Source organism: Taudactylus pleione, unplaced genomic scaffold, assembly GCF_031769625.1.
Source record: "Taudactylus pleione unplaced genomic scaffold, aTauple2 ptg000100l, whole genome shotgun sequence".
In the NCBI taxonomy this organism is placed as follows: Eukaryota; Metazoa; Chordata; class Amphibia; order Anura; family Myobatrachidae; genus Taudactylus; species Taudactylus pleione.
The window spans coordinates 8,145,531-8,159,879 of record NW_028284502.1 but is presented as its reverse complement, the minus strand read 5'-3'; the positions used below and the strand labels follow the sequence as shown (position 1 = coordinate 8,159,879).

The 14,349-nt window shown below is 48.5% G+C and overlaps 1 protein-coding gene across 1 annotated transcript in view; it reads left to right on the top strand.

The window, feature by feature from the left end:
- Positions 1-14,349, top strand: part of KIF18A (kinesin family member 18A) — a 117,496-nt gene that overhangs the window by 4,563 nt on the left and 98,584 nt on the right. The window contains exon 3 of the mRNA XM_088470476.1: positions 12,533-12,690. Within this exon, the coding sequence (XP_088326602.1) occupies positions 12,533-12,690 (158 nt within the window). The remainder of the gene's footprint in view (positions 1-12,532; positions 12,691-14,349) is intronic.

The following is a 14,349-nucleotide window of genomic DNA, read 5'->3' as shown; positions in this document are numbered from 1 at the left end:
ATCCAACTAGTTGATTGGTTGGAATGAAAATCTGGTAACGTATGGCAGTAAAGGCCCCCATACACGGTGCGATTCAAAGTTGGTACGATGAGTTGTACAATTACCCTTGAAATTCTTCCCTTGAAATTTTTCATAAGATGTGGTCAAATGTTGTACGATTGATCGTTATGATCATAGGATAAGATGCATAGTAGTGTATCACATTGTGCTCAAAAGATCGTAGATCTCTCTGCAAACCATCTGATCTGCGATCCAACTAGAGGATGGCTGGGGACGAGCATCGGAGTCGCAGAACACACAAAATACACCTATTTTCACACGATTGGTCTGTCCAACCTGTCGTAACTGGCCATATCGTGTAAAAAATCTTCCCGTGTATGGGCACCTTAACTGATGATCAGCAATTTGCTCCTAAATGCCAGAAAACAGATGAAAATGGTCGGTCAGACAAGTTTGTTAAATGTTTGATCTAAACAATTTGTTCAAACAACAGTTTTTGTTTATGTTCCGGCGTTTGGGAGCAAATTGCTGATTGTCATTTGCTTTCATCCCTTACCAGATTTTCATTCCAACCAATCAACTAATTGGATGGTTGTACAGAAAATCTTTACGTGTGTATGCACCTATATACTGATACAATTAACAATTGTTTAGAAGTTCAGCGCAAATTGATGTCTAGGATTTAAAGTTACAGACCACTTCACCCCAATCCACATTGGATATTGATAAGAACAGTAATGGTTTTACTTACTGCCAGTTTAAAACTGTTGTATGTCAGGCAAATGTTAAGGGGCCTATCCATTAGCAGATGTTTTTCTGAACGATGAAAGACAAAAGATATGTATTGAAAATATCGGTGGCTGTGCTGAAAGATATCTGTCATGTACATGACAGATTTTTGCAAAAGATGAACGATATTGCATGTGCATGACATAATTCAGGGAGTGGAATTTTTCTCTCCAGCGCTTTGTAGCTGCTGTTAATATCGTTCGTCGTTTACCGCATATAAACTGCCAAATATTTCTAATATCTGGCAGCGATATGTGATAACTGACCAACATGTTGGAGAGACGAAAGATACAATTTATCGGCCGCGGGAGTGCGCATCTGTCATCGTTCAGGGCCTATCCATTATCAGATAAATTGAACGATATATCGTTCATTCGTTCAATTTATCTGCTAATGGATAGGCCCCTTAAGGCTCTCTGTGTGTATTTGGCATATAATATTAAAAATTGAATATATGCACAACTTTCAAATCCTGCTTGCCAATTTATGGTCCAGAAAATAAACTACAAGGTATGGTCTAAAATGCAGGTGTTGACCTCGGGCTCAATGCTGAGTTGGACAGATATTGGACTCGCGTGCTCCCGCATTCCTTGCACAGAAATAAATGCATTCAGGATATATTTGCCTGTATGGGAAACTGAATGCATCTTACTGTCCCCACTCACTATCTGTATGCTTGGCTTACTACTGGTTATCATTGGCATTCACTTGCAGCAATCAGCAGGCATGCCTTCCATTCAGCATCAGCCCGCAAATGTTTTTCCACATGACACGGACTGACTGTGTATTACTCATGTTTTGCAGCTACAAAGCTGAAAGATAATCTTCAAGTATTCAGATCAGATTGTAATTTTGCCACAGGAATGGTAAAACATAAATGTGACCTACAGAGGTCTTAAAATGGATTGGTCAGCGCCATGGTTTTTCAGAGTGCATTCTGTTACTATTTGTTGCAATAGTGTGTTTTTTTTTTTCTTGCCCATGTTGCACTACTTGCCTATGATAGCATGTTGTATTTTCTGATTGCCCTCGGGGCTAAACATCTGATTGTTGCCTGTTGCTGATGAATCAATATAACAGTACAAATCTGAGGTTAACTCTCTACCGTTTTGTGAAGCACGTTACTGAGACGGCATCTGTGCTTGAGTGTGATCTTTACTAATTTCATCTTTCTGTAACTTTGTTTTAGCATACGTGACATACCTGGATTATATGCTGGTTGGGCTAACAACACTTCAGACACTTGGGGTTGCTTATTTGTTTCATGCCCAGCTTAATATGGAATCATTGCTTGTTAAATAACCAACTGTTGCCCATATTTAGCTGGGCATGCAATGAAAAACAATCCCAAGTGCTTTTGAAGTGGCAACAATTCACTGCTATAGATGATATAGACACTTCTGTTATTTAAAATCCGTAATGACCATTCCACTGTAGATTTGATGAATACACAGTCCTCTATTATTGCCGAACGTGGAGCGCCCACAAATTGCTGCTCAACGCTAGGTTTAAGAGCACAGCAATTAAAATAATTTACCCGCCACAATTAGTGTATCAGGCGCCTTAACTAATGGGTGCTCGACGGAGCATTTCAGTTGTTGCTACATTCTGGTGTGCATAGCCGCCGGTAGGCTACATTCTGGTGTGCATAGCCGCCGGTAGGCTACGTTCAGGTGTGCATAGCTGCCAGTAGGCTACGTTTAGGTGTGCATAGCCGCCGGTAGGCTACGTTCAGGTGTGCATAGCTGCCGGTAGGCTACGTTCAGGTGTGCATAGCTGCCGGTAGGCTACATTCAGGTGTGCATACCCGCCATGTAGGCTACATTCGGGTGCGCATAGCCGCCGGTAGGCTACATTCGGGTGCGCATAGCCGCCGGTAGGCTACATTCGGGTGCGCATAGCCGCCGGTAGGCTACATTCGGGTGCGCATAGCCGCCGGTAGGCTACATTCGGGTGCGCATAGCCGCCGGTAGGCTACATTCGGGTGCGCATAGCCGCCGGTAGGCTACATTCGGGTGCGCATAGCCGCCGGTAGGCTGCATTCGGGTGCGCATAGCCGCCGGTAGACTACATTCAGGTGCGCATAGCCACCAGTAGAGATACTTCTGCTCAGTCTGCTATAGTGGCGAGCAGAAATATGCGAGAAGTCGGCACTCTGGGCTCCCCAAGCAGTATTTTAGACAGGTTCACCCACTTTACATGACTAAAATCCGGTGCTGTTGGGAGAGCTCTCGGCACAGATGCCCAAACGCAGATATTGCTCCGTCGGACGCCCATTAGATTAGGCGCCTGATAAAATGATTGAGTAGCCCCCTAGGAGTCTACTCTCTGATTGCTCTATGCTGTCTTTTCCCAAGTGTAGTTTTTTTATGAGCATCAATATCATTCACATGGGATGTAACGCTTCTTCAAATTTGTGCTAAAATGTTTAGTTTGTGCCTAACATCCACACTGAACAATTATGTTCTTTCGTTGGTATATGTTGCTGATCGCACAGGCTTTATAATATGCTGGTCATTGCTAGCCAATATCTACTGTGGCAGTAATTTGTGCAATACATGTATGCATTCCTTGAATTAATATTAATGCAAAGTAAAGGCAACAATTTGCATACACAAAAATGTTGTTGAGGTTCACTGTTCCTCCACGGAAGACTTTCACAATTCAGGGCCTGATTCGCTACAGATCGTAATACTTCGTACGTTCGCAGTTCAACTGCGATAGCAAGCTAATCCACTGCGTTAGCAATGCAAACTCCGCACTACATAAGGACGCCCACTTTCTACATCAGGGTCCATAGGGTATCAACAGGATACATTGGGGGTATAGGTGATGACGTCAGGCATCGGGCACCATAGAGTTAAGTTTTCAGCCTCCCAGGATGCATCATGATCCCTCTCCTATACCCCGCCCCCGAGCCAATTCATCTCAGTTTCGTTGGTGCCCGGCTCGGAGTCGGAGCACCTGTTTAGAGGGGGGCTAAGAATAGCCCCTGAAGTTTTTTTTCAAGGCAGCTGTGGCTGCACATCTGGGAGTACAGCATGGACAGTCACTGCTGACGTCCATGCTGTCTCCCCTACACCCCGCCGGTACCAGAATGCCGGTACTGATCCGGGGATGCTGGTAAGTATCTGGGGTCACGGCTAGCGGTGGCCCCAGATGTTTCGGACCATGGCCAGATTCAAGGGAGACAGGTAAGCAGCGGAGGTCCCGCGGTGGGTCCCCGCTGAGAACATGGTCCAGAGTTCCCAGGCAGGGGGCTCCCTGGGGACTGGCTGCAGCGGGGAGCCAGGTACTAACCTGCGCTTGCACTATACCCCTGGGACAGCGGACCGCAGCTGAGCGGCAAGCGCTGTGGTGTCCCAGGGGTTAATTGCATGCCAGGGGAGCGTGCCTTCCCTGTATACAGCCGGCGCCTCCCCCGCTGCACACAGCCCTCTCTGCGCTGCCGATTGGTCCTGTGGCAGCGCTCCTCCCTCAGGCCGGCCTCCTTGGTGGCCATCTTTGTAGAAGCATGGTGAACACTGCTGGAAGCTGCTGATGGTGGCATCGCGCTCTGGGTCTCCCGGCATACCTCTCCGTTGGCTACAGGTCTGTGTATGCAGCGCTGTGTCCTACCAGACTCTGTGTAGTTGAGAAACAGAGCTGATAGTGCAGGGATTACTTTCTTCTGCATTGTATGTGACCTGCTAGCGCTGCTGCCTGTACTTTCACTTTCTGCTGTCAGCCACTTTACTGTCCCTGCTCTTACTTTGCTAAAGCCCTTGCGGTGTGGTGATTGCAGGTTGTTTCTCCCACTATACTAACAAGTATCAGTGAGAGGGGTCACATACTTTCCATCATGTCTGAGAGTGAATTTCCTCTCCAGCTTATGTGTACTAAGTGCAATGTACCAATAGCGGAGGTGGAGGGTAACGCGGAGGGGCTGTGTCGGCAGTGTTATTTATTGGCGCGACCAATTACTGTCACGGCACCGCTACATGAACCTCCCTGGGCTTGTTTTGCTAAGGCGCTTACAACCTTAGTGGGCCAGCTAACTCCGCCACCTGCGTTTACCCAGATGGGATTGTCTCAGCAGTCAGTGGTGTCGTCACCCCTGCAGGGTTTCCCGCGACAACTGATGGTACCCCACAGTCTCCCTATTTCCCCTCCTCAAGTTTCACATGAGCCTGCGTGGGTTAATTCTCTGACAATTTCGGTACAGCATTTGTCGGATGTTTTACAGGGGAAGTCTGTGTTGTGGCCAGTGGTGTCTCTGTCTGTTCCTTATGAGGATGACGACGTGACATCCGACGATAGGGAGTCTCTCGATCTATCTGACCAAGAACCTCTCCGTATTAAAGAGTCGGACGCTAAGTCCAAGGTATATATTCCTGGCCTTATTCGGGCAATCCGCACGGCTTTAGTTATTGAAGAGGATGATCCTCCGGTGGCCAAATCCAAATATGCCTTTTTCAAGGATATTAAGGGTGACGCCACAGTGTTTCCTCTTTCTGGTCAGTTAGTAGATCATTTAGAGGAGGCGTGGAAACATCCCGGAAAACGGTATCAGAGGCGCTTAAGGTGCGTAGCGTTCCCGCTAGGCTGTTTTAGCGGGGCGCGGCGCCCTGCCCTCCTTCTGGGGGGCAAAAAGCACCCTGCCCTCCATGAGGAGGGCAAAAAGCGCCCTGCCCTAACAGCCTGCGGGAGCCGTTATCACCCGCAGGACGCAGTGTCCCGCGGGTGGAGAAACATGCGGTGACCTGATCACCGCCGGAGTATAGACGCCGGGCGCATGCGCCCAGCATCTATTCTCCCTGTCTGCAGGGCTTGGGGGCTGCCCGGCGTGTCCGTAAGTGCCGGGCACGCCCCCAAGAGTGATGAAAAGGGGATGCGTCTTATAGACACGCCCCCTTTTCCGATGACCACGCCCCCTTCTTGGTCGCGCGCGCCTTCGGCACGGGCATGCCCTCTCTAGCTCTGGCGCCCTGCCTCCTGCCGGAGGTAGAGGGAACACTAGGTGCGTACACACTAGGCGATCAGGAAAGACAGTACGATTACGACATCGTAATCGTACCGTCGTTCCTGATCCCCTGTAGTGTCTGAACATGCCAATCTGTCGTTATCGTCAGATTGTGCTGCATGTTCAGGCGATGGACAATGTCGGAAACGACCAGCGGGAGTGCGCATCGCTGGTCGTGTCCGACATTAAGGTGCACGATTACTCAGCGATTGCACGATTACGATGTCGTAATCGTGCAGTCGCTCAGTAATATCGCCCAGTGTGTACCCACTATTAGCCGTGGCTTATCCGTTTGCAGACAATTGTTTTTCTAAGTGGGAATCCCCTCCACAGGTGGATTCTCATGTGACACGCCTAGTCAGAAGTGCCACTTTGCCCATGCCTTCCATGTCCTCCTTGAAGGATGCTACGGACCGCAAGGTGGAAATCTGCCTTAAGTCCATTTATTCCCTTGCAGGGGGGGGTCCAGACCGGCTATGGCCGTGTGTTGGGTAGCCAGAGATACGGAGCGCTGGGCTGATAGTTTGGAGGCGTCTTTGGACTCGGACTGTTGGACAGAACAGGCCGAGTTGGTGGGCAATCTCCGGGACTCGGCCACTTACATCAATGAAGCGGCCTTTGATATCAGTATCCTCACATCTAGGATTTCTTCTGCAGCTGTTGCTGCTCGTTGCACCTTATGGTTGTGATCTTGGAAAGCGGACGCTGATTCCAAAAAGGGCTTAGAATGTTTGCCTTTTAATGGAGAAGTCCGATTTGGTCCGGATCTGGACAAAATAGTAGCTACGCTGGCAGCAGCCAAATCTGCTTGTCTCCCGTCTGCTACGGTCCCTTCAGGTGCTGGTACGTCGTCCTTTTGGTCTTACAGGGCCCAGGGTAGGCCTAAAGCACAGTCTTTTCCACGACAGGCTGGGCCCAAGAAATCGGCCAAGCCCAGGAAACAGGCCTGGAGTACCAGACGTCCGGCCCCGAAGTCAGATGACAAACCTGCGGCCTGACTTTCCGGGCCTCCCTTTGGAGGATCCCAAAGTGGGAGGCCGCCTGCTTCAGTTCGTCCAGTGTTGGTCGAAAACTACGAAGGACACTTGGGTTCACGAGGTGGTTTCTCACGGGTATGCCCTCTCCTTTCGGCACAGGCCCCCACCCCGGTTCTTCACCACAGGCCTTCCATTAGACCGGAACAAAGCCTTGGAACTGCGGAAGGTTTTGCATGCTATGCTTCAGGCTGGAGTTATAGTGCCTGGTCCATTCTCCCAGAGGAGCCAGGGTTTCTATTCCAATCTATTTTTGGTGCAGAAACCCAATGGGTCTTGCCGTCCGATACTCAACCTCAAGGCCCTCAACAAGTCCTTGAGGGTGCCTCGGTTTCGGATGGAGACCCTACGGTCCATTGTTCTGACGCTGGAACCTGGGGATTACATGGCATCATTGGTCATCCAGGATGCTTACCTGCATGTCCCTATTCTTTTGCGCCATCAGCAATTCCTCAGGTTTGCAATCCGCAACGAACATTTCCAGTTCCGGGCGCTGCCTTTTGGCCTGGCGCCAGGACTACGAGTGTTCACCAAGGTCTTGTCGGTCATGGCGGCTGAACTGCGGATGTAGGGAGTCGGACTGTTACCATATCTGGACGACCTTCTGTTGTTGGCAGTGTCTCCAGAGCTCCTTCTACGCCATCTGGAACTGACAATTGCAGTACTGCAGTGTCACGGCTGGTTGATAAACTGGCAAAACTCCACCCTGATCCCTGCACCTCGGGCCCTTGTTGGACTCCCGGCAGCAGCGGATCTTTGTGACGGAGGAAAAGATCTCTGCTTTGCAGTTGAGGGTGCACAGTCATCTGCAGTGTCGCCGAGTGTCTGTGCACTCGGAAATGCGGTTACTGGACTCCATGGTGTCAGTTCTCGACATGGTGGAATATGCCCAGTTTCACTCCAGACCTCTGCAGCAATTGATCCTGTCCAAATGGAATGGACTGCCTCAGAGTCTAAAGTCCCAGACGATGGTGCTCACTCCGGAGGTTCGCCTGTCTCTAGCCTGGTGGTTGCAGACGACCCACCTCAACAAGGGTCGCCCATTTTGGGTGGCGAACTGGGTCCTGTTAACAACGGACGCCAGTCTCCGGGACTGGGGAGCTGTCACGGGTCCACACTTGTTCCAGGGCAGGTGGACTCAGGCAGAAACGGAGCTTCCATTAAACATCTTGGAACTCCGCGCGGTGTTCAGTGCTCTCCAGCAGGCACATCAGGTTCTCCAAGGTCGTCCTGTGCAGGTCCAGTCGGACAACGCTACCACTGTGGCCTACATAAATCGACAAGTAGGAACCCGAAGTCGGGCGGCTCTCGTGGAGGTGTCCCGGATCCTGGTTTGGGCGGAGCGCATTCTTCCGGCCATATCAGCAGTCTTCATCCCGGGAGTCCTAAACTGGGAGGCGGACTTTCTCAGTCGCCAGGACGTTCATCCGGGAGAATGGCCTCTTCACCAGGACGTCTTTCAACTTCTGGTGGACAGGCGGGGTCTTCCAGAGATGGACCTCATGGCGTCCCGGCACAACAAAAAGTTGCTGGTGTACGGGTCTCGAACAAGAGACGAAAAGGCGTCTCTGGTAGATGCTCTGTCCTCCGTCCAGTGGACGTTCCAGTTTGCCTACCTCTTCCCTCCATTTTCCCTTCTTCCGCTGGTAATCTGGAAATTCAAACAGGAAGGAGGTACGCTTCTGTTGATAGCTCCCGAGTGACCCAGGTGGCACTGGTTCTCGGACCTCCAAAGTCTGTCAGTAGACGTTCCTCTGCAGTTACCACTACGGCTGGACCTGCTGTCACAGGGTCCTTGTCTTCCCCTGGGCCTGACTCTGCTGTCTTTGACGGCGTGGCTGTTGAGACGGCCATGTTAAGGTCCAGCGGATTTTCCGGCTCTGTGGTGCAAACCATGCTAAGAGCTCGGAAGCCATCATCTGCAAGAATCTACCGTAGTGTGTGGCATACGTTCTTCCAGTGGTGTCAACCTAGAGGTTATGCCCCTCGGGAGTTCCGCCTGTCTAGAGTGTTGGCTTTCCTACAGGCTGGCCTAGACCATGGGCTTCGCCTTGCTTCCCTGAAGGTGCAGGTGTCGGCCCTGTCAGTCTGGTTTCATCGTAAGATTGCTGCGCTTCCTGATGTGCGCACCTTTATGCAAAGTGTTCTTCGCATTAAGCCACCTTTTGTCCCAACGGTGGCTCCTTGGGATTTGGCTGTGGTCCTGAGAGCTCTCCAGGGACCGCCGTTTGAACCACTGGGCTCAGTGGACCTTTAAATGGCTTACAGCTAAAACAATATTCCTTCTGGCCATTGCTTCGGCCAGACGTGTTTCTGACTTAGGGGCTCTCTCCTGTAGACGCCCTTTTCTAATTTTTCATAGGAACAGGGCGGTGCTTCGCACTCGTCCTGGATTCCTTCCTAAAGTGGTATCAAGTTTCCACATCAACGAGGAAATAGTTGTGCCGGTTTTTAATTCACCTGATCTTTCAGTGGGTGCGGGCCTTAAGGATTTATGTTGACCGCACTTCTTCGTTTAGGAAGTCGGACGCCTTGTTTGTCCTCTATGGCTTCCGTAAAAAGGGTTGGCCTGCTTCAAAGCAAACTTTGGCAGGTTGGATTCGTATGGCAATTTGAGAAGCTTATCTTCATGAAGGCCTTACGATTCCATCCTCTGTTTGGGCTCATTCCTCTAGGTCTGTGGGTCCTTCATGGGCAGGTCGACGTGGTGCCTCTGCAGTCCAGATCTGCAAGGCTGCCACGTGGTCCTCTGTCCATACCTTTGTGAGGTATTACACTTTTGACACCTTTTGCCTCTCAGGCTGCTTCTTATTGGCGGCGGATTCTCCTTTCAGCACAGGAGTGTACCCACCCTTAAAGAATACAGCTTTGGGACATCCCCAAGGTATCCTGTGGATACCCTATGGACCCTGATGTAGAAAATATGAGATATGGTAAGAACTTACCTTTGTTATCTCTATTTCTACGAAGTCCATAGGGTTCCACAGAACTCCCGCCCTGTCGCACCTGTACTGCAGATGGGCTTTACCCTGGTCACCGTTTTTTCCGTCTCCCTCTGGTGAGAATGTGATTCTTGTGTGTGTCCAGATCTTTCTTCTCTCTTTCATCTCCTCCTGCCTATGGCTTGGTACGTAACTGAGATGCCTTGGCTCGGGGGCGGGGTATAGGAGAGGGACCATGATGCATCCTGGGAGGCTGAAAACTTAACTCTATGGTGCCCGATGCCTGACTTCATCCAAGGTATACTGTGGAACCCTATGGACTTCGTAGAAATAGAGATAACAAAGGTAAGTTCTTACCATATCTCATATTTTACCATACACACATCCGTAATACTTAGTAGAATAGCGAAACAATCGGTACAATCAAGTACCATCGGACTCATGCGCACACTTGCACAAGCTTACTCAGAAATTGCTAACAGCCACGCACACTATGAGGCCTCAGGCTGTGTTTGCCCTCGCAGTGGTTAATTTAAGCACGCCCCTGAAACAGTGTGCGAATGAACTGGCACTCCTGCGTTTGGCCGAAGACTCACCACCCCCCAAACAGCACTTTCTGTCAATCACTCTGCGGTGGTTCTGCGTAGAAGCTATGATTGCAGTGGCCGGTTCGCGCACGTGCACTGCGATACATGCGCAGAGCACAAGAATCGGTCGATTGCTTGCGTATAAGCACATGCTATCCAAGCTGGTTCAGGCCCTCAGTTTCTGTTCTCTCTGGCTCTTTTCATACAAGGGGATCTGTGCTGTAGACCAGGGCTCGACAAATCCCAGGGGCCAGGTCGCTATGGCTACCAGATTTTGCTGCCTGGCTACCAGATTTTGCAGTGGGGGGAGGAAGCTGATCCTCATCAGATCTAGCGGAGTTTCATGCCTATAGTATTGCGGTGTGCATATCATATACAGGAGTGCATGTGCTGAGTGTCGCCTGCGGTGACTGCTGTGCCTATGTCCGTCCCGGCCTGCACTGATGACTCCTCTCCATCCTGGCCTGCTCTGATCCCTGTTGTCTGTCCCAGTCTACGCTGATCCTCCTGTACGTCCCAGCTGTCTACTGTCTCCTATCTCCGGCTGCATAGAGCTCTCCGGTAGCAGGGTCTATGCGTGGCCAGGGATTGCGGAGCAGCTTCAAAGGGATAATGGTGTGACCATGAGGGTAGGGGGTTTTGTTGTACTTTCTGGCACCAGTATTTTATGTGAAATGTGGTCTGTTATGACTGGAGGGTGGAGCAGGGGAGCTGTGCAGAACAGTGAGCCTCCATTTTACTGTATCCATTCAACTGTGACCATTTTGTGAAGCTGTGCTTCTTACTCACTCCTGTAATTTTTTTTTGGGGGGGGCGGTGGTCTGGCTTCTACGATTTCATCCTGGCTCCTAGATTTTAGCAAAATTTGTCAAGCCCTGCTGTAGACAATATTTGCAAAGCAATCAAAAGAGTTTTGCCATCATGTTAATACAGGGAGTCTCCCATATCCAAATATTCCGAAATACAGAATTTTTTTTAGCATGACTGAGGTAGTGACACCTTTTGCTTTTTGATGGTTAAATATATGCAAACTTTAAGGCCCAAAATTATTAAAAATATTGTATAAAACTACCTTCAAGCTTTGTGTATATGAAATATAAATGAATTTCATGTATGTACACAAACTTTGAGTCACAAAATGATTGTATAAAATTACCTGCAGACTGTGTGTATAAGGTGCATATGAAACATACATGTATTCTATGTTTAGATTTGGGTCCCATTCCCAAGACCTCTCATGGTAGGCAAATATTCCAATATCCAAAATACCCCTGGTTCCAAGCATTTTGTATATGGGAGACTCAACCTGTAGTTGTATTTTTATTGCAACTGTCACACTTGTGTATATTTTATTATAAGAGGTTCCTGAGACAGACTAGTGCTTATTTTTGGCTTTCAGTTATCTGCACGTTTTTGCTAGTGCAATTTCCCTGCTATATTACAGCTTTTCCTAACATGATACAAACTCTAAATACAGACTGCATTGATTAACTCCAAGTGCAGAGTGCATTGTCCCTGGGTAGACTTTATCCTGTTAGAAGTTAACAGAAACAGTCCAGTAATCAGTATTAAACCTGAGAAATGCAGTTAAAGTAAGTAAAGTAATCCAATTTTGAACTATATAGGCCTCCCAAGTTTGCAGTGCACTGGAAAATCAGTTAGGGCTTGTGTGCATTCTAACCAGCCCTCCTATTGCTATCTGTGTATGGTAGTGATATCTATGGGGCAATTCAATTCTTTAATCAGGTGTTTTAACTAATGGGTGCCTGATGAACCAACTCAATAGTTGCTCTGTTTGTGCGCCCGATAGCACCGGGTTTAGCCTTGCAAAGCGCTCTAACCCCGTCAGTACTGCTTTGCGCGCCCAAACTGCCGACTTCTCGCACATTTCTGCTCGCCATCTCTGGAGACTGCGAACAGAAATGGGTATACAAACGGCATGGGTGCCCGAACGGAGCAACAATTGAACTGCTGAGAATGTACAAAGTGGCCATAATTAAAGTTACCCTATTCAGAACTGTCCGCAGCTCTAATAGACAGTGCCACCAAATTTAGTAAGTTTACTATTCAAGGCGTGGGCAGTAGTAGAGACTCCGTATACATTCAACTGCTCATTTTTGTCTGAACTATATTTGTTTTACAGATACTGAGTTTTACAGCTTTGTTTTGTCCTCCTAGTTTTGGCTTATGGGGCTACAGGGGCTGGCAAGACTCACACAATGCTGGGATCTTCTGGACAACCTGGAGTAATGTACCTCACAATGATGGAGCTTTACAATCGGATGGAGAGTGTGAAAGAAGAGAAGCTTTGTACTGTTGCCGTCTCTTACTTAGAGGTCTGTATACACTTTAATCTCAAGTGCTGTTTTGCTTCTTTTAGTATAGAGACATGAGTGCGAGCGCATGTGTGTGTTTTGTTCAAAACAGATTAGTGCATAAGAATCCAGTGCTGTCCTCAGTCTATGAGGCTCATTTGACTGGTAGCTATGTTGCTTTGATGTTGAAATTGTGCTTATTACAAACCTTTTATGTTGTCTTTCTCATGCTCTTGTAATAACAACGTGCATCCTCTTTCCTTCTATTCTGAGGGGGAACTAATCTATAATGGAGCTTTCTTTGGTACTTTACATCACTGCAAAATAAATGTATTTCTGGAAGCTGTTCCTTATTCAGTTCTCACTTTACTGTGTATAGAAGATTTTAATCCTCATTGGCTCTAAGAACACATTGTTGGAAAGGAGTTGTAATACTCCAGTTGTAAATAAACATAATTTTTTTACTCATTTGCTAGTTAACTAGTAATTGCAATGGCTAGCCATTATTCAGCCATTAGTCAACTCTGCTACCTTCAATGGGTATGCCAACCATCTTCCTTCTTGCCACGGTAGGGTATAGGCTTTAGGTTTGGTACTTGTGTGTTAAAGGACATAGGGGTGATTCCGGTTGCATGCACTGCCGATGTCTGGAGCAGTGGAGCGATGATTTTCTACTGCTGCAGTTTCTAAGTTGCACGGAGCACGCGCTCCGATTGTCTGTGCACAGAGCGCCTGATTCACTACCGTACGCATGCGCAAACTAGCCATGGTGGTCGGGATTGCGATCGCAATGACTACACAGACCCGTCGCAGAGTGATTGAAGGAAGTGCCGTTTGTGGGTGGTAACGGGGGTTGGTCGGGCGAATGCAGGCATGCCGGTCAACGCCATTGCCAGGGCATGCATAAATTATCCACGATGGTTTATGCAGCCTGAGGCCTGATGGCCTGTGGAATTAGCAATTTCTGAATGGTAAGGGCTTGTGCAAGTGTGCGCGAGGCTGCGATGGTACTCGATTCTACCGATGGTTTCGCAGTCTTGCTAAACATTATGTATGTGTAAGGTAAGGTAGGCGTCCTTATGTAGTGCTGCGTATGACATAGCGATCGCAATGAATTAACATACTATCACAGTTGAACTGCGTGCGTAATCGCTATTGTATTTGCGAGACTTCTGTACTAATTATATAGGAACATTGTGTCTGCTCCAAGTTGGAGCAAAAACTACTGCACCGATTATTATGAAAACTGCATCGTTTTGTAGTGGAAACGCCTAGAACTAACCTGCACTTCGTTTCATCCTGATTCATCATGTTAAAGCTGAGCAATAACAAACAAAATTTATTGACCTCAATGCAAGAGATTGGTGTGGTAACATGCACACAGCCAGTAAGGGCTGGGGGGAGAGGTGCTTTGGGCTCGTGTTCATTTGCATGGGATAGACTACATAGCAGTCTGTGCACAGGGCACAAAGTGACATTGGAGTGAGTGGTGGGTGAAGGTGCTGCTGCCACCAGTCTGTATAAAGCTGCTTGTCACGTGAGCCACTCCTGCGTCAGCACCCCTGTGCAAAGCAATACGACTAGAGCACCAAAAAAAAAAACATGTTGGCAGAAGCAATTTCATCAAGGGCGAAGCTGCGGGCAAAAGCTAGTAATATAGTTTTAACTGTAAAAACCAGT